A 17,472-nucleotide genomic window follows, 5' to 3' on the forward strand; every position below is an offset into this window, starting at 1 on the left:
ACAGATGGGCTCCCCACTGGACCGGGGAGGTCATGGTCGTGGTGTCCTGTCCCCTCCTCCAGCTCAGTTTGCCCAGCTGGCCCAGCTGAACCCCCAGGAGCGACTGAGCCGGGAGACGGCCCTCCAGCAGAAGCAGGTGTCCCTGGAGGCCTGGCTGCAGCGCGAGGCCCAGACGCTGCAGCAGTACCGCGTGGTGAGTGGGCTCAGCGTCCCTCCCCTCCCGCAGGGGCGGTGACACCCTGAGCTGTCCTGGGGACCCTGAGGGAGGCAGAGAGCCAGGAGGAGAGCGGGACCGAGCAGAGCAGGAGGCCCGGGCGTTCTTCCCCATGGGGCCTGAGGGGGAGAGTCGGTCCGGGAGGAGGAGGCCCTGCAGGGCTGTTCTGAGAGCCCAGAAGGGCCGGCTGAGCCACCGCCCGACCCTCAGGAGCTGGCCGAGAAGCACCAGAAGACCCTGCAGCTGCTGCGGAAGCAGCAGACCATCATCCTGGATGACGAGCTGATCCAGTGGAAGCGGCGGCAGCAGCTGGCGGGGAACGGAGGGCCCCCCGAGGGCAGCCTGGATGTGCTACAGTCCTGGTACCAGCGGTGGGGGGCAGAGAGGGACAGCAGGGCTCAGAGTGGTGCTGCCAGCTGCTGTTTGTGCCCACGTCTACATGAGCAGCTGGCTCCCTCTGTCTGGGCACGGGTCTTATCCCACCAGTGGTGTGGTTTGATGCTGACGCTGGTGTCCCTTTCTGTGCCCCCTCCCCTGGGAGGATGCTGGGGTGGGGCCAGGTGGCAAAGTGGCACTCAGGCAGGTTGGACCCCAGTCAGTGTCGCTCCTCCTGGGTGTTTCTCTGGTTTTTTTGGAAGGCAGGGCATCTCTGCTGTGCCCAGTGCACAGGCGAGGTGGCTCGGGAGCCAGGCCTTCCTGGGGGTGGAGCTGGGTGTGGGCCTGGTCCCCGCCTGGGCGCCTGCCAGCTTCTGGCCTGGAGGATGGGGGTGAAGCCCGTGTCCTTCCCTTGGGCCCTGGGGCTCGCGTTCAGGTGTGAGAAGTTGGCGGAGATCATCTGGCAGAACCGGCAGCAGATCCGCAGAGCCGAGCACCTCTGCCAGCAGCTGCCCATCCCCGGCCCCGTGGAGGAGATGCTGGCTGAGGTCAACGCCACCATCACTGACATCATCTCTGCCCTGGTGACCAGGTGACTCCTGGCCACGCCCCACTCCCATCTGGTTGCCCTGGGTGGGGGGCAGGAGGGTCTTTGCAGATGGGGAGCTCTGGCTTAAATCCTTCAGTTTCTGCCTCACACCCTCCTCCCATCCCTCTCCATCCCCTGTTGCTGTGGCCTCTTGCTGTCGACCTGGCCCAGTATTTCTCGTGGACACTACATGGGCGTTTGTCTCCTGCAACTCATTTCAGCTGCTGAGTTCCTTTCACTGCCTCCCTTCCCGCCAGCTCCCCTGACTCACAGTGGCCCCAGGGAGGGTGGACTGTCCGCAAACCCTCCCTTCACCTGCTCAGCCTGGTGCAGGGCAGCCTCCCCACGTGGAAGGTGGGGCCAGAGTCCTGTCCCCTGAAGTAGCTCCTGTCCCTTGTGTCTCCGCAGCACATTCATCATCGAGAAGCAGCCCCCTCAGGTCCTGAAGACCCAGACCAAGTTCGCGGCCACCGTGCGCCTGCTGGTGGGCGGGAAGCTGAACGTGCACATGAACCCCCCCCAGGTGAAGGCTACCATCATCAGCGAGCAGCAGGCCAAGTCACTGCTCAAGAACGAGAACACCCGCAAGTACGCTGCCCTGGAAACAGAGGGAAAGGGATCCCACCTCCTGGCAAGTCTAGGCCTGGCCCTTCCTATGTAGGAGTGCCACTAGCTCTCTGGCCTCTCCTAGCTCTCAGAGAAGGAATAAGGGTGTTCTTGTGTAAAGAAACTCTGATATAGTAGGCATATGTCTAAGGAAACTTCTTATGTGTTTTGTGTATGTTTACTTTTTTTATCATTTATGCAGCGAAACCCTCATTTCCTCTTAAAAGACTCAAGTTTTTGACAATCTCCTTTATTTCCTCCCACCCCCAGTATATTTGCTACCTCGTGTGTGCTGAGGCCCTGTCTGGGCGTAGAGTTGAGTCTGTCTCTCGCTTGCAGTGATTACAGCGGGGAGATCCTGAACAACTGCTGTGTAATGGAGTACCACCAGGCCACAGGCACCCTGAGCGCCCACTTCCGGAACATGGTGAGGATGGAGGAAGAGGAAGAGTGGGCTTTCCCTCTAGTCGCCTGAGGGCTTCATCCTCTCATCTTTCTCCTTGGCAGTCCCTGAAACGAATTAAGAGATCTGACCGTCGTGGAGCAGAGTCGGTGACAGAAGAAAAATTTACCATCCTGTTTGAATCACAGTTCAGTGTTGGCGGAAATGAGCTGGTGTTTCAAGTCAAGGTGTGTGTGTGTGTGTACTTTATATCCCAAAAGAATTTTGATCTCAGAGTATCTTTTAATTTTTATTTTGGAAGTTCATTCACGTTGCGTTAGTGTCAGGCACCTGCTTGTGATTATTGATGAATAGAAAGTGAGGAGCCCTCATCCTTAGGACTCTGTCTCTTAGATTCTCTTAAGACAGGAGCAAATAATAATGAAATGGAATAGCTAGAATTACGGGTAGAGGTGAACCCAGGGAAACATCACTCAGGATGGATTTGAGCACACTTAGTGTTAAATTGTAGACATCACTTTCTTGCTATTTTTTTCCCGGAAATGTCTCCATCTTCTTTCTCTTTTCTATCTGTTCTCTAACTTCGAGAAACTTACTCCATACTTCAGAAATATCTAAGAAATATCTAAATCTCAAAATGTCATGCAGAAATATCTCTGCTAAAACACCTTAAATTTCTAAGACTGTAAATGTGACATCTTGTTCCTGGAGCCGTTCCTATTCTGTGTTTGAGGGTGACATTTACTGAAACTTGGAGAGAGGATGCACGTGTTGTGATGGGAACAAAAGGGGAGAAGGGCAGAGCATGTGGCCGGGGACTCTCAGCCCTCCCCTGTGTCTCTTTCAGACCCTGTCTCTCCCAGTGGTGGTGATTGTTCACGGCAGCCAGGATAACAATGCGACGGCCACCGTTCTCTGGGACAACGCTTTTGCAGAGCCTGTGAGTGCATTCCTTGGGCCTGAAGGTCTCAAGACCTTGACACTGGTGTCCTGAGTCCCTGTCAGTCTCTTTATCCGCACCAAAAGGCTTAGAAAAAAATGCTGTGTTCCTTAGGAAGCAGAATGGAGAGCATGTAGAAAGTAGAATGAGCAGGCACTGGAAGAATGGCCAGGATTTCAACTCAGGCCCCACCATTTCCTCACTCTGACCACAGGAAATTTCACTTGACCTCTCCGCGTCTAAGCTTCCCATGAGTGTCTGCAACACAGGGAGAGTAATACTCCAGAGTGGTGTTTGGAAGATTCATCCACAAAGTGCTTGTCACAGAGTCAGTACTCTGTAAACGTTATTTTGAATCCTGGGTAAAACCATGCATGGAGTTTGGGACTCCCCAGTTTCTTCTAGTGGTTGTGTACTTATCAGGAAGTCACTTTCAGTTAGAAGTTGCTTCCTGTCATCGTCCCTCCAGTGACTGAGGGTGACATTTCATGTCTTTTCCAAATTTTGGCTCTATGACTCATCCCAAGCCTCAGGAAGAATGAGATGCTGTGTGTAAAGGAGTGTGATTCTGCGGATGTATCACCTCAGTACTGTCTGGGTACCACTTGTGTGCCGCTGGCTTGATCATTTTCAAAACATGTCAGTAGACAGAGTTCTGTGTGATGCATATTTCCAGTATAAATTAGTCCAGAGAACCTGATGAAAGGTTATACTTGTTGTTTGGGACATAAAAGTATCTCCTTCTCTAATGTGGCTCTAACGCGAAGAGTCTGACTTGGCATTTTCAACAGGGTTCTTTAGAGAACAATATTTTTGCTGCAGGGATGAGATTTTTAGCAGAAATTCTGCCATGCTTGTGCTATAAACCCTGTGTTTGAAGCTCTTTTTAAAAATATCTACCTAAGGAGCTGAAGAGAGGATTTGATTGATTTGATTTGATCAGATCAATTTGATCAAATCCTCTCTTGGATTTGATTGATCCAAGAGAGGATTTGGGAGGAACAGTCAATTAAAACAAGAAGATAACTATTCACCAACTGACTAGACTTCTTAATAAATAAATATATGAATAGAAATGTATATGTATAAACATTTATACATATATGAGAGAATTTGAGTAAGTGAGAATCAAAAGACAAGGAAAATTTGAAAATTTTTTTAAATATCTTGGGGACTTCCCTGGTAGTCGAGCAGCTAAGACTCCGTGCTCCCACTGCAGGGGGCCTGGGTTTGATCCCTGGTCAGAAAACTAGATCCCACATGCTGCAACTAAGACCCGGCACAAACAAATAAAAGTTAAAAAAAGAAGTCTGCCTCCATTTGTCCTGATGATCCTCCTGGATAGGATTGCCATGCCTGCTCTCCTCTCCCTCCCTGCCTGTCCCCAAATCTCGCTCCTTGTGTAACTCTGGCATCTCCTGCCATATGTCATTCCTGAAGGATGTTATCTAAATAAATAAGCATTTTTAACATTTTCAGTTACGTTAATAACTAGTGTACATATTACTCTATTTTAAAAAAAACTTTATTGAAGTATAGTTGATTTACAATGTTGTGTTAGTTTCTGATGTATAGCAAAGTGTTCAGTCAGTTCAGTCGCTCAGTCGTGTCTGAATCTTTGCAACCCCATTGGCTGCAGCATGCCAGGCTTCCATGTCCATCACCAACTCCTGGAAATTGCTCAAACTCATGTCTGTGGAGTCGGTGATGCCATCCAACCATTTCATCCTCTGTCGTCCACTTCTACTGCCTTTAATCTTTGCCAGCATCAGGGTCTTTTCCGATGAGTCAGTTCTTCCCATCAGGTGGCCAAAGGATTGGGGTTTCAGCTTCCAGTGAATATTCAGGACTGATTTCCTTTAGGATTGACTGGTTGGATCTCCTTGCAGTCCAGGGAACTCTCAAGAGTCTTCTCCATCACCACAATTCAAAAGCATCAGTCCTTTGGTGCTCAGCTTTCTTTATGGTCCAACTCGCACATCCATACATGACTACTGGAAAAAACCATAGCTTTGACTGGACAGACCTTTGTTGGCAAAGTAATGTCTCTACTTTTTAATATGCTGTCTAGGTTTGTCATAGCTTTTCTTCCAAGGAGCAAATGCCTTTTAATTTCATGGCTGCAGTCACCATCTGCAGTGATTTTGGAGCCCAAGAAAATAAAGTCTGTCACTGTTTCCATTATTTCCCCCATCTATTTGCCATGAAGTGATGGGACTGGATGCCATGTTCTTAAGTTTTTTGAATGTTGAGTTTTAAGCCAACTTTTTCACTCTCCTCTTTCACTTTCATCAAGAGGCCCTTGAGCTCCTCTTCACTTTCTGCCACAAGGATGGTATCATCTGAGTATCTGAGGTTATTGATATTTCTCCCAGCAGTCTTGATTCCAGCTTGTGCTTCATCCAGCCCAGCATTTCGCTTGATATACTCTGCATATAAGTTAAATAAGCAGGGTGACAGTATACAGCCTTGACATAGACCTATTCCTTTCCCAATTTGGAACCAGTCTGTTGTTTCATGTCCGGTTCTAACTGTTGCTTCTTGACCTGCGTACAGATTTCTCAGGAGGCAGTTAATGTGGTCTGGTATTCCCACTCTTGAAGCAAAGTGTTTATACACACACACACACACACACACATATTCTTTTCTGTGATGGTTTATTGCAGGATGTTGAATATAGTTCCCTGTGCACAGTAGGACCTTGTTGTTTATCTGTTTTATATATAGCAGCTTGTATCTGCTAATCCCAAACCCCTAATTTATCCCTCTCCAACTCCCTCTCCCCTTTCTAAAGTTTTCTTTATGAGTCTGTTTCTGTTTCATAAACAAGTTTGTGTCATATTTTAGATCCCACGTATAAGTAATATCATATGGTATTTGTCATTCTCTTTCTGACTTCACTTGGTATGATGAGCTCTAGGTCCATTCATATTGCTACAGATGGCATTATTGTTAATGGCTGAGTGGTATTCCATTGTATGTATCCACCACATCGTTATCTCTTCACCTTTCAGTGGACATTTAGGTTTTGTCCATGTCTTGGCTATTGTAAATAGTGCTTCTCTGAAAATAGGGGCACATGTATCTTTTTGAATTAGAGTTTTCTCTGGATATACACCCAGGAGTGGGATTGCTGGATCTTACGGCAACTCTTTTTAGTTTTTCTTAAGGAGCCTCCATACTGTTTTCCATAGTGCCTTCACCAATTTATATTTTCACCAGCACTGTAGGAGGGTTCTCCACATCCTCTCCATTATGCTGTTTTAGAACAAATACATCCCTGTGGGAATTATTCTACAGATGTATTTGCCTGTATGTGAAATGACATGAATACACTGCAGCATTGCTTGTGACAATAGCCAAAGACTTAAGGATGGTACATAGATGTCCACCAATGGAGATCTGGTTAAATATATTATTGTTCCTCCACACTGTAGAATATTTAGCAACCACGAAAGAAAATGAAAAATTTCTTTATGTGCTAATGTGAGGTCTTCTGGGTAAAGTATTAAGTGAAAAAAAAGAGTTGCAGAATATGTGGGCTTTATATTTTAAAGAAATTATACATATTCGCTGACAGGCACAGAATATCTTTGTTAGTATACACAATAACTAGATTACATGCTTTGGGGAGAGGAACTAGATTGCTGGCAGACACAGATAGGAAAGTGACAGGAAAGTGACTTCACTGTATACCCTTCTGTGCTTTTTAAATTTTATATCATGTGAAGGAATTGCCTTTTCCAACAAAATTTATAATAAAATAAAATGAAGTTCTGTGCCTGAATGGGATGAAAGCAGTTTTTAATAAATTTATATTCTAATCTGTTTCTCAGTAAAATCATCAGCTCATAGTTTCTACTCTTCCATACAAGTTATTTCACTTTGAGCTAGTGTTCTTGGCAGGAGTCAAGAGCAAGGATATACCTAGAGAACCAGTCTTGTAGATTTCGACTCCCTTTGAATTTCCAGTATCAGAGCCAGACCTTGGTCATGTTTTTTTTTTCATGACTGTTGAAACACGAGACATCCAGCAGCACACTTACAGAACCCCACAGAAAGCACAAGGTTACCTTCCAAGTTGTGTGGGAAGAAGATAAGATGGAACCTTCTGAATTTCACGAAACTGCACACCCCAAGGAAGTCTGAGTTGACACTCGGGCTCAGCCAGACAAGTGTTTGTAACTCCGTGCAGTCCCTGGTGTTTCTCTCTTGCGCATCAAGGGTATAAATCATGCGACTGTTTGCTCCTAAGGTTTCTGGCTTCTCTCCCCCTCAGGGTAGGGTGCCGTTTGCGGTGCCCGACAAAGTCCTGTGGCCGCAGCTGTGCGAGGCGCTCAACATGAAATTCAAGGCCGAGGTGCAGAGCAACCGGGGCCTGACCAAGGAGAACCTGGTGTTCCTGGCGCAGAAGCTGTTCAACAGCAGCAGCAGCCACCTCGAGGACTACAATGGCATGTCCGTGTCCTGGTCCCAGTTCAACCGGGTGAGGGACACACCACCTGCAGCGGTTAGATCAGCCCCTGCAAACCCAATCCCTCAGGAGCCGCCCTGCACCAGGCCCTCACTCCTCGCATCTCTAATGTGATGCGCCCGTGATATTGGGAAGCTTCTGAACAGGTGGACAGCCTCATACATTTTATGTACAAAATTACGTGCTTGAATATTTAAGCAAAGTGGGTGCACTAGCATGCAGCTAGTGTGTTTTCTCCTTTGTGAAGGAGACAGAAAAGCACACAGTAATGGAACTCATGAGAAGTAAAGCTTTTGTGGTGATCAGAGCTCCATGGCTGTCCCCTTGACCCTCTGATGTTCCTTGATACGTAATACAAAGTCAGGCTCCCATGGAACCCTCGGCCCAAGAAAGAGGATGCTGATGAAGGAAATTTAAGTTGATTTTAAATTGAACTTTAATTTCTTCGCTTACACCCCCACTCCACTTATTTTAAGTGCCCTAATTCAGAGATTTCATAGTCTCTGAGTATGTCTTAACAGTTATGTGCCAACCAGCTGGCTAAGTGGTTTGCTAGTGATCAGAGGAGCTTTGCTAGGAGAAGCAGGAGGCCGCCATGGTCTGTCTTTGCCGCTGCAGTACGGCTGCCTTCCAACAGAATTAGATCACTGCATTTGGCTGATAATTGTTGGTAACACCCAGATGATGGAGTGTTCTCTGCAGCCTCATGGTGTGATCTGATGCAATTCACGTTTATGCATCACCGACACATCTTGTTAAGGGGCGGGCTTGGACACAGCAGGCCTGAGATGAGGCCTGACATTCTGCATTTCTCAGAAGCTCCTGGGCAGTGCTGCTGCTGTTCATCACAGGCCACAAATCACAACCAACAAAGGACTAGTCAGCCCAGATGCAGGGGAAAGTGTGTGTGGCCAGGCCCACTGAGTGTTGGTAATTGCTTTGTGGTGTTTTCCCCTTCTTCCGTCTTTTCCTCTCTGCACTGTTTTGATTGTAGGACCCTTTGGTCAAACTCAGGCAGGTGTGTATATTTGTATGATCCTGCTAGTGTGGATGTTTTCCATTTAATGTGTCCAGTTAAAGCGTATCCAGGTAATCAGACCCTGAGCGTGGCTTTTGCCTTCTTGGGTTCACTGTTGTCTCTCCAACCAGGAGAATTTACCCGGACGGAATTACACTTTCTGGCAGTGGTTTGATGGTGTTATGGAAGTGTTAAAGAAACATCTCAAGCCTCATTGGAATGACGGGTGAGAATCGTCATTTGTTAAGTTGGCAGTAGAGTGGTAAGGTTTTCCTTCTTGCATTGCAACATCACACTCTGCTTCTGCCCCTTTGGCCTTTATGATCCAGGGCTATCTTGGGTTTCGTGAACAAGCAACAGGCCCACGACCTGCTTATCAACAAGCCAGACGGGACCTTCCTGCTGAGGTTCAGTGACTCTGAAATCGGTGGCATCACCATTGCTTGGAAGTTTGATTCTCGTGAGTGTCTGTCCCTCTTTAGGACATCTTGTCTCTGGTTAGGTGCTTACGTTGCAAAATTATTATACTGTAATCACCAGTTCATTGAGTACTTGTTATTATTCCTTGGGGCCAGTACTAATTATGGGAAGCACAAATGTATAACCATGACACAGCTGCAGCTGGTGTAAAATATTATGGGAAACACAAGCACTAATTTTGAGAAATACAAATGGACAGGCCGACATGGCTACCTTTGTAATACAGTATCCTCCCCAAAGTCTCAGCTGCTTCACCTTTGAACTTTTTGCCTTCTTATTATTCAACCTTGGGCTTATTTCAGTAAAGAATTACTCTGTTGTTTGGAGTCATTAGAGTGGAAATAATATGCTGTTTTCATTGTTCCTTTATCCTAAGCTAAAGGGTTACGGGTATTGACCGTTTACATCTAGAAATATTAGTTCTTTCCTCTGATCCTCACAGTCAAACAAGAGTAGCGTGATTGTTTTTGGTAACTTATCTGGCTATGGACACACTTCCTATCTCTCTTACATGCTTTTGTACGGGGAATCAGGGACTGGAGTCAGCAACAAGTTTCTTGTAGGAAGGGATAGAATACTGTTTGAACTGGAAACTGCCTGAGATCATTAGATCTCAAGGGAAGTAGGGTATGTGATACCCGCTTAGCTACCCATGACTTTTAAAACTGCTTAATCCACAACCCACAGTTATTTTTAAATGGAGATTTTTTATTAGGACAATTTTCATGGAGAGCTTTGTTTGTAGTCTCTTTGGGTTTTAAGATTTCCTGTTCAGAAGTCATATTTAGACCACGATTATTCTGTCTGTTGATCTAGAGGAAAGAATGTTTTGGAATCTGATGCCTTTTACCACCAGAGATTTCTCCATCCGGTCCCTGGCCGACCGCCTGGGAGACCTGAGTTACCTTATCTACGTGTTTCCTGACCGGCCCAAAGACGAAGTGTACTCCAAGTATTACACCCCAGTTCCATGCGAGCCTGCCACTGGTAACAATGTTCGCATTCTGATTTGCTTTTGTTGTGATTCGGGGCTTTGTTTTAGGTGTGTGTGTGTCTGTGTCTGTCTGTCTGTATGAAAATCTATACAGTTAATACTCAGTTGTTGCTGTTTGAGCTTTATGCAGGGCAGATATAAATCCCAGGCTGTTTTCTTTAGTCAAACAAAAAACATATCCACTACCAGCCCCAAATACCAAACTGAAGGGAACAAGTATCTGTTTGAATCCTGGCTTTTAATTCTTTTGAGTATTTTCCCAGAAGGGAAAGGACTGGTTTATATGATAATTCATATGTTTAATTTTTTGAGGAACCACTGTAGTGTATTTCTAGCAGCTACACTGTGTTACAGTGTACAAGGTTAGATCAAACAATATTAGGTACAATTTTGTATTTTAAAACATAGATGGTTTTATTGCTTTCTGAGCATAAAAGTATTATGTATTTATTGTAAAATTTTCCAGAAAAGTATAGAAAAGAAAATAGATATCACACAACAGTCTTACCTCGTCCATGTAAACAAATGTTCTTCAGTCCACATAGCTAGGTTTTCTGCATTCAGTCACCAGAGGCTTATTGAGTACTTCCTGTGTGGGGATTACAATCTAATAGCAGAAGGAAGACAGTAAACAAGTAAATAAGTGTATCTATTTAGTGATGGCCGTTATGAAAACAAATAAGGTGAAGGGATAGGGAGTCCAAGGGAGGTGGCACTTCACTCGCGCGGTCAGAGAAGGCTTCCCTGAGGAGGCGACATCAGAGTAGACCTGGATGAAGTGAGGAGCTCACACACAGATCTCAAGGGAGAACACTCTAGCCCAAGAGAACAAGAGCAGAGACTCTGAGACAGGAGTGAAGTTTGTTTGTTTAGAAAATCTCACGAGGACCCGGGAGGCTGGAAGTGGATGAGCAGGGGAGAAATGGCAGGAGGCGAGGCCAGAGCAGCAGGAAGGACCAGGTCGTGGCGGGTTTGGGTCATACCGTACATCATCATTTATGACCTGATTACTCTTTCACTGAAAAATACATCCCAGGCAGAGTTACAGGCTAGTAAATATAAACTAACAGCATCGTTTAACAATAGCCTAGACTTCATTGTGCGGTGATTCTGTGTTGGTTATTTAAGATACTTTGAAGTTGGTCACAGTTTTTTTGTGATGATTAATATTGAGATAACCAGGTACCTGCATCTCTTTCAACTTGTTTCCTTAGGACAGATTCCTAAAGTCGAATTTGAGACACGTGGTAGGTGCTTTTCAAGCATTTTGACATATCTTTCCAGAATTGCCCTCCAGAAAGTGGAGTCTGTTTCCACTCCCACAGACACCTGTCTGAGTGTCTGTTTCTCCATCCTCCTCCTGCCAGGCATAGAGTCTCTTCATCAGCTTCCTGTTTGCCAGCCTGACGTGAGATCTTACATGTCAGGGCATACACATGAGATCTTTGTTCTTATTTTTCATTTCTTTGATTCTTCATAAGCTCAAAACATCTTTTCATGTAATGGCAATAATAACAGTGATAAGAAATGAAGTAATAATAGCAGCTAACGTTTGTTGAACACTTACTTGCGTACCAGACACTTTTCTGAGCACATTTCAAATTATTTCTCTTTTAATCTTCAAAACAGGCCTGTGCAGTAGCTACTGTTCCCATCCCCAGGTTTCATTTGAGGAGCTGAGGCCCAGGGGAGTGAAGTAACTGGTCAGAGTTCTCACAGCTAGGAGGAGGCCAAGCCAGGGTTTGAGCTCAGTCTAGCCTGTGCTTCTTAACCTCCGCATTATTGGCCATTTGTCTTTTTCCTGTACGTTCCTATTCCTTGTACATTTTTCTTTTGGAGTTCCTTTTTCCTTAATAATGTGCAAGGACCTTTATATAGTAAATAAAGCCTTTATCGTATACAGCAGAGATTTTTTTCTTCATGTCATGGTTCTTTTAACATTTAGGTTTTGTTTTGCTGAAGTGCAAAGATGTGTATTTTCTACATAGCCCAATCTGTTGACCTTTTTTCCTTTAGAGATTCTGCCGTCTGTATCATGCCTTCCCACCTGGTTATATTTCTAGGTGGGGAAGTAAGCCAAAATATTTTTAGACTTATGTGGTATTTCGGATTAAACCTGCCACTGCTTCTTTTTATGAGCCCAGCTAATCTAGGTTTTCAAATGTTATTTTTATAGCATTTCTTTGTTTCTTATCTTTTCTGCCGTTCTATAAAATTCTCTGTAGACAGTAAAGCACAAAAAGCATGAAATATTATGAAAAGGCAGCCACTGACATTTGAAGCCCCAGAAGAAGCAGGTCAGGATAACAAGCGATGTGTGACCCATGGCGCAGTTCAGTCTCTTAGACTGAGTCATCCTTCTGACCTCAGCGGAATCTTCCCTGTCTAATAGAGTTAAGACATACTTGTTGCCTTCCTCACACACCCAAGAGACGAGACTTCACCGACTTCAGACTATCACAGTCCTGCTACCGACCTTGGCTGGATTTCCATAACCAGCCTTTTGAGAAGGTAACTCTGCCTTATCCCCTCGGTTGACCCCTAGCCTAGCACATCCCAGCGAGGGTGCTGTGGAGAGGGAGGCGCTGCAGCAGCAGTGCTTTTTTCCTAACCAGCCATGCGGCAGAAACGGCACCCACTGGGAAGCACGGCCATCACATGACTCCCAATACAGAAACCCACGCAAAGACGACGCAGACACCTGACAGAGTGGCTTTCCATTTCCTGAGAGAGTGGAGGCTCAGAGCTAGAGTAACTCCCAGGACCCTTGATAAGATTAGTTCCCTTCTGATGCTTAGATTTTTCCGCATGACCCCTGGCAAGTGTTGGTCCACCTTCTGTGCGAGCACCTCCAGGGATAAGGAAGTCAGGGCCTCCCGGGCTGTTTCTCTAGACTTTCAGCGGTGACAGCGTTCTTCCTTGTGTGATTGAGAAGTTGTCCAGCTGTGACCTCCCCATGTTGGTCCTCGTTTTGTTGCCAGTCCCTCTGTATCTGCAGCTTGAAACTTTGGAAGATGTGTTTTCTTTTTACAGTGAGTGTGCAGTTAATGCTTGGTTTAGATTTGTATTGAAGTTTACCTTTTTTATGGTTTGAAGAATGTACTAACACATCCAAGCCAACTTGGAAGCTATCTTAACTTCCAGTGTCAGTATTGAGGCTTCTCCTCTCCTGGGTCTTCCTAATGAATTAAAATATGTGCTTGTGGGACTTCCCTGGTGCTCCAGTGGCTAAGAGTCTGCATTCCCGATGCAGGGGGCCCAGGTTTGAGCCCTGATCAAAGAATTAGATCCCACATGCCACAACTAAGCCAAAATTAATTAATTATTTTAAAAGACTCCATGCTCCCAGTGCAAGGGTTATGGTTTCCATCCTGGGTTGGGAAGCTGAGACCCCGCATGCCACACTGTAAGACCAAAAGAAATGAGAGAAAAATGAAAGACACGCTTGTACCAAATCCTAAGATAAAATGAGGTGATTGTGTCTTATCCTAAGAAAAGACGGGATTCTTAAGGGAGACTGCATCTTCATTTCATTTGAGAACTTTGGTTCTCATCACCATCTTCCCTCCTCGGCAGCTAAAGCAGTGGACGGATACGTGAAGCCACAGATCAAGCAAGTGGTCCCTGAGTAAGTGTCTGGGCCCAGCGCTGGTCTCCTGCTGCCTCTTTTCTCCTCCCCGGGCCTCCACCTGGCTCTCCTCATCTCCTCACCCCCCACTGCCTCCTCTCACACACACGTACCTGGCCCATCCCTGGGGAGGAAACTGGGCCTTGGTCATGAGGGGACCTGGTACCCAGGGCCCTGCTCCCACAGCCAAAGCCCCAGGCTCAGTGGGCCCTTTGTCCTTCCACACCCGAGAAAGACACAAAAGTGCTCCTTCCCACTACCCCTTGCTAAGGCTCCGCTTCCTCCCACAGGTTTGTGAGCGCCTCTGCAGACTCTGCTGGAAGCAACGCCACCTACATGGACCAGGCTCCCTCCCCAGCCGTGTGCCCCCAGCCTCACTATAACATGTACCCACAGAAGTAGGTTGTGTTCTTTTGGGGCTCCATGGGGAGGAACTGGGCACCTGGCCTCAGGCTGGGTGCCCAGAGGACTGATGGGCAAGGACACCAGGGCTAGTCTGGGTCTGAGACTACCTAGGCCAGGCAGCCTCAGGCACGTGCCCAGGTGGGAGGGAGAGATTTGACCAACAGGCATTGGTAGTATCGAACAGGGTTGGGCCACGTCACCTGCTCCACTCTTCTAAAGTGGAAATTTTTCTGGCTCTGTGTAAAAACCAGATGGGTTTTAAGTATGTGCGGGCAACCAGTGTTGAGGCTAGGTAGGCTGGTATTTTAGTCTGAGTCACTGTGTCCAACCAGCTGGCAGACAACTCTGCCCCAGGGTTCAGGTCGCCTTACTAGTTGCCCGCCAGGCCTGGGCCAAGGGTACAGGCAGTCTGAGCCGCTCACCTGGTGGGGTGCAGGGTGGTCTCTGCTGCTCCTTGTGGGCCTCTGACCTCTCCCTTCCCTCAACCTCTCTTCTTTTCCTCCCAAGCCCCGACCCCGTCCTTGACAACGATGGTGACTTCGATCTGGACGACACAATCGACGTGGCGCGGCGTGTGGAGGAGCTCCTAGGCCGACCCATGGACAGTCAGTGGATCCCCCACGCACAGTCGTGACGCCCCACCCCCACCCCCCCGCCCTGTCGCCATCTCTAGCTTCTTCATCCTCGCCAGAGGAGTTACTTTTGTGGATGTTTTAATTCCATGAATCGCTTCTCTTTGGAAACAATACTCATAATGTGAAGTGTTAATACTAGTTGTGACTTTAGTGTTTCTGTGCATGGTGGCACCAGTGAAGGGCATGTGAGTGCGTGTGTGTGTGTGTGAGTGTGAGATTGCATGTTGTGCTGCTTCTCCCCCTTGCTGTCCAGAGTTTAGCTGCAGCACTGGGGCCACAAACAGAGGCTCTGGTTGTTTTAACCTTGTGCAGAATGGCAGTTAGTTCCATGAACCCTGGAACTGGGCCATGTGTCTTGAGGTCCAGTGGCTCTGACACGTGGCTCTTCAAGTGAGGGAAGGACAGAGGGAGGTGGAAACACCTCCTGTCTGGTGAATCTGTGTCACCGTGTTTGCCAAGCCATTGATCTATAACCATGATGGTCTCTGCTTTTCTTCTGAAACGTAGAAACTGCCTTGTGATGAAGGAAGTCAATCCTCCGTCCTTCCCTCTCCCCCGACCCCCATTTTCCTGGGTCAGGATGGGAAAAGGAGGGACATACAGTAGTGGTTGGGGCAAGGGAAGTCGTGGCTTTGGCGGTGGGTAGTGGCTTTCTGAATAACTGGTAGCCCATCTTCTGTTCTCTGCCTCCCATGCTCACTCCCACGCCCCGTGGAATTGCCACTTAGTTCCTGTGTGTGTACACATGTGCAGACACGTATGATGAAATAGAGGAAAGACACGAGGGTCGCGTAACCAGCGCCCACAGTGTTGATGTCCTTTATGTCGTGACCGAATTGAACAGCCCGGCGCTGGCTCACAGGCTCTGAGAAGGTCGCATTGTTCCCCGGGAACGACCATCAGTCTGCCCGCCCTCCTCTGCGCTGGTGGAGGCACAAGCAAGGTTTTCTAAAGGCATATTGATAACAGCTTTTTGCAAATGTTGAATTGTGTTTTTGTTTCTAAATTGGAACTTCTCGGTTTCCCCTTCTCACCCTAATTTGACGTTAGAATTCTTTCTTCCTGCATCAGGTCCTGTGCCTTTGACTCGCCGCAGGCCACATCTATTCCCTTCACTGTCCACACACAGTGTCTTGGGGAGTGGGCGGCTAGAGTGTGGGCCGAACCCAGGACCTGTGTGTTGCCCACCTGGGCAGGGTGCTGGGTGTCAGCATTGGGGTAATTTGGGGAAACGCAGTCAGCAGGTTTTCTGGGAAGTTTGGTAAGCTGCAGAAACAAAGCAAAACAAAAAATCCTCAGCATAATTTCATCCAAAATTTCTTCCATAGCTTTACACCAGAAGGAAGGAATGGGCTGTGGCCGGCAGGTGGGCAAAGGGGGAGGCAGGTATAGCTTTGGGGTTTAAGCCTTAAGGTCACCCCAGCTCCCCTCGAAAAGAAGGGCCTGACCACACCCAGGAGGGAATGGCCCTAAAAACATTATTTTTATACATGTGGGGAAATGCACATATTTTTTTTACAAAATTAACTTCTGAATTTATCAGTGTTTTAATGTTAAAGGAAAATATTTCTCTGTAGTAAATATTTATTGGAAGATGACTTTTTAAAAGCTGCTCTTTGCCCTAGCTCAGTTTCGTACAGTGATTTATCAATATTTTTCTATGCCGGGCGGTAGATTGTCTCTGCCTCTGATGACCAGGCTGACCCCTCCACGGATACCAGCACTGACGTACCAGCCCCTTATGTCTTCAAGATTTGATTAAAACCCCCACCGCCCCTCCCCACCCCCTTACCGAGAATGGGAGTGTTGGGGAAAGGTGGAAAGGAAGCCTAGTTGCCTCTGTCACCCAGGCACCTTGAGTGCCAACCCTGGTGGTCCCGGCAACCCCGGGGGCAGGGAGTGACACACTCAGATGAGTGGTTGGCCCGGCCCCTGGCATGCCAAGGGCAGAGCGCTCACTGCATAGTTAGCACTGGGCTGGGGAGAACAGGTGCCCAGGAGAGTGGCTGCCCGGAGCCTGGGGGTTCCTGCGCGTGTCCCATGGCTGAGCTGTCCTCAGTTTTCCTGAGACCGTGTCTCCTGATAGGAGAGATTGTGACTGAAAGGCACGCTCACTGTCTGCATATAGCTTCTCTCTCCTCCCTGTTCTGCAAACCACAAGGAGAGGCCATGGCAACTCTCGACTGCCTCAGCCCCTCGCTCGCTCCCAGACACACACACACAAGTCATCAAAACGTTTCAATGTACGGTGTGTGCAGGGCTTTGCAGCGGGTGAGGGGGGAGACTAAAAGTGAATATAACTTAAAATAGCATACTTTTTTATAATTTTTCTTTATAAAACTTGGCAAAATTATTTCAGATACATATTTTAGCCTTGAAGCTTAGTATATAGCTGCTTAAAAAAAGTATTGTGTACAATTTGAAATAATCAAAAAATTGTGTATTTTATGTTACAAATAAATATTTCCTTTCAGTGGACAGTATGGAGTGCTCTTTTTATTTCGTTCCACCAGGTGCTGAGATAGGGTGTTTTTGACGGGGAAATATTTGAAATCATCAGCATGACTCTGAAAAAAGGAACTAGCTGGGTGTTGGCTGCCTCAGAGCGTGTGTGTGACCAGCGTTGATGGCTAGTGGGGGCGTTTCTTACCTTTCTGTTCACATGAGGTTTTGAAAATTAGAATGATAGTCTTTATCTCCTATTCCTGTTA

At 47.0% G+C, this 17,472-nt stretch overlaps 1 protein-coding gene across 7 annotated transcripts in view; it reads left to right on the forward strand.

The window, feature by feature from the left end:
* The window catches only part of LOC129648976 (signal transducer and activator of transcription 5B), a 65,885-nt gene extending 48,641 nt beyond the window's left edge, over positions 1-17,244 (forward strand). For 5 of the 7 annotated variants that reach the window (XM_055575855.1, XM_055575856.1, XM_055575860.1 and 2 more), the window contains 14 exons: positions 63-193; positions 425-576; positions 1,026-1,181; positions 1,587-1,766; positions 2,124-2,211; positions 2,292-2,414; positions 3,035-3,127; positions 7,407-7,613; positions 8,751-8,845; positions 8,949-9,079; positions 9,916-10,086; positions 13,670-13,721; positions 14,012-14,119; positions 14,634-17,244. In XM_055575855.1, the coding sequence (XP_055431830.1) occupies positions 63-193; positions 425-576; positions 1,026-1,181; positions 1,587-1,766; positions 2,124-2,211; positions 2,292-2,414; positions 3,035-3,127; positions 7,407-7,613; positions 8,751-8,845; positions 8,949-9,079; positions 9,916-10,086; positions 13,670-13,721; positions 14,012-14,119; positions 14,634-14,760 (1,814 nt within the window). In that variant the 3' untranslated portion in view covers positions 14,761-17,244. Of the gene's footprint in view, positions 1-62; positions 194-424; positions 577-1,025; positions 1,182-1,586; positions 1,767-2,123; positions 2,212-2,291; positions 2,415-3,034; positions 3,128-7,406; positions 7,614-8,750; positions 8,846-8,948; positions 9,080-9,915; positions 10,095-12,485; positions 12,507-13,669; positions 13,722-14,011; positions 14,120-14,633 lie in introns of those variants that run through there. The other 2 variants (XM_055575858.1, XM_055575859.1) reach the window with 2 other exon arrangements.
* The last annotated feature ends 228 nt before the right edge of the window (positions 17,245-17,472 follow it).

The sequence above is a fragment of the Bubalus kerabau genome, chromosome 4 (assembly GCF_029407905.1).
Source record: "Bubalus kerabau isolate K-KA32 ecotype Philippines breed swamp buffalo chromosome 4, PCC_UOA_SB_1v2, whole genome shotgun sequence".
NCBI classification, from domain to species: Eukaryota; Metazoa; Chordata; class Mammalia; order Artiodactyla; family Bovidae; genus Bubalus; species Bubalus kerabau.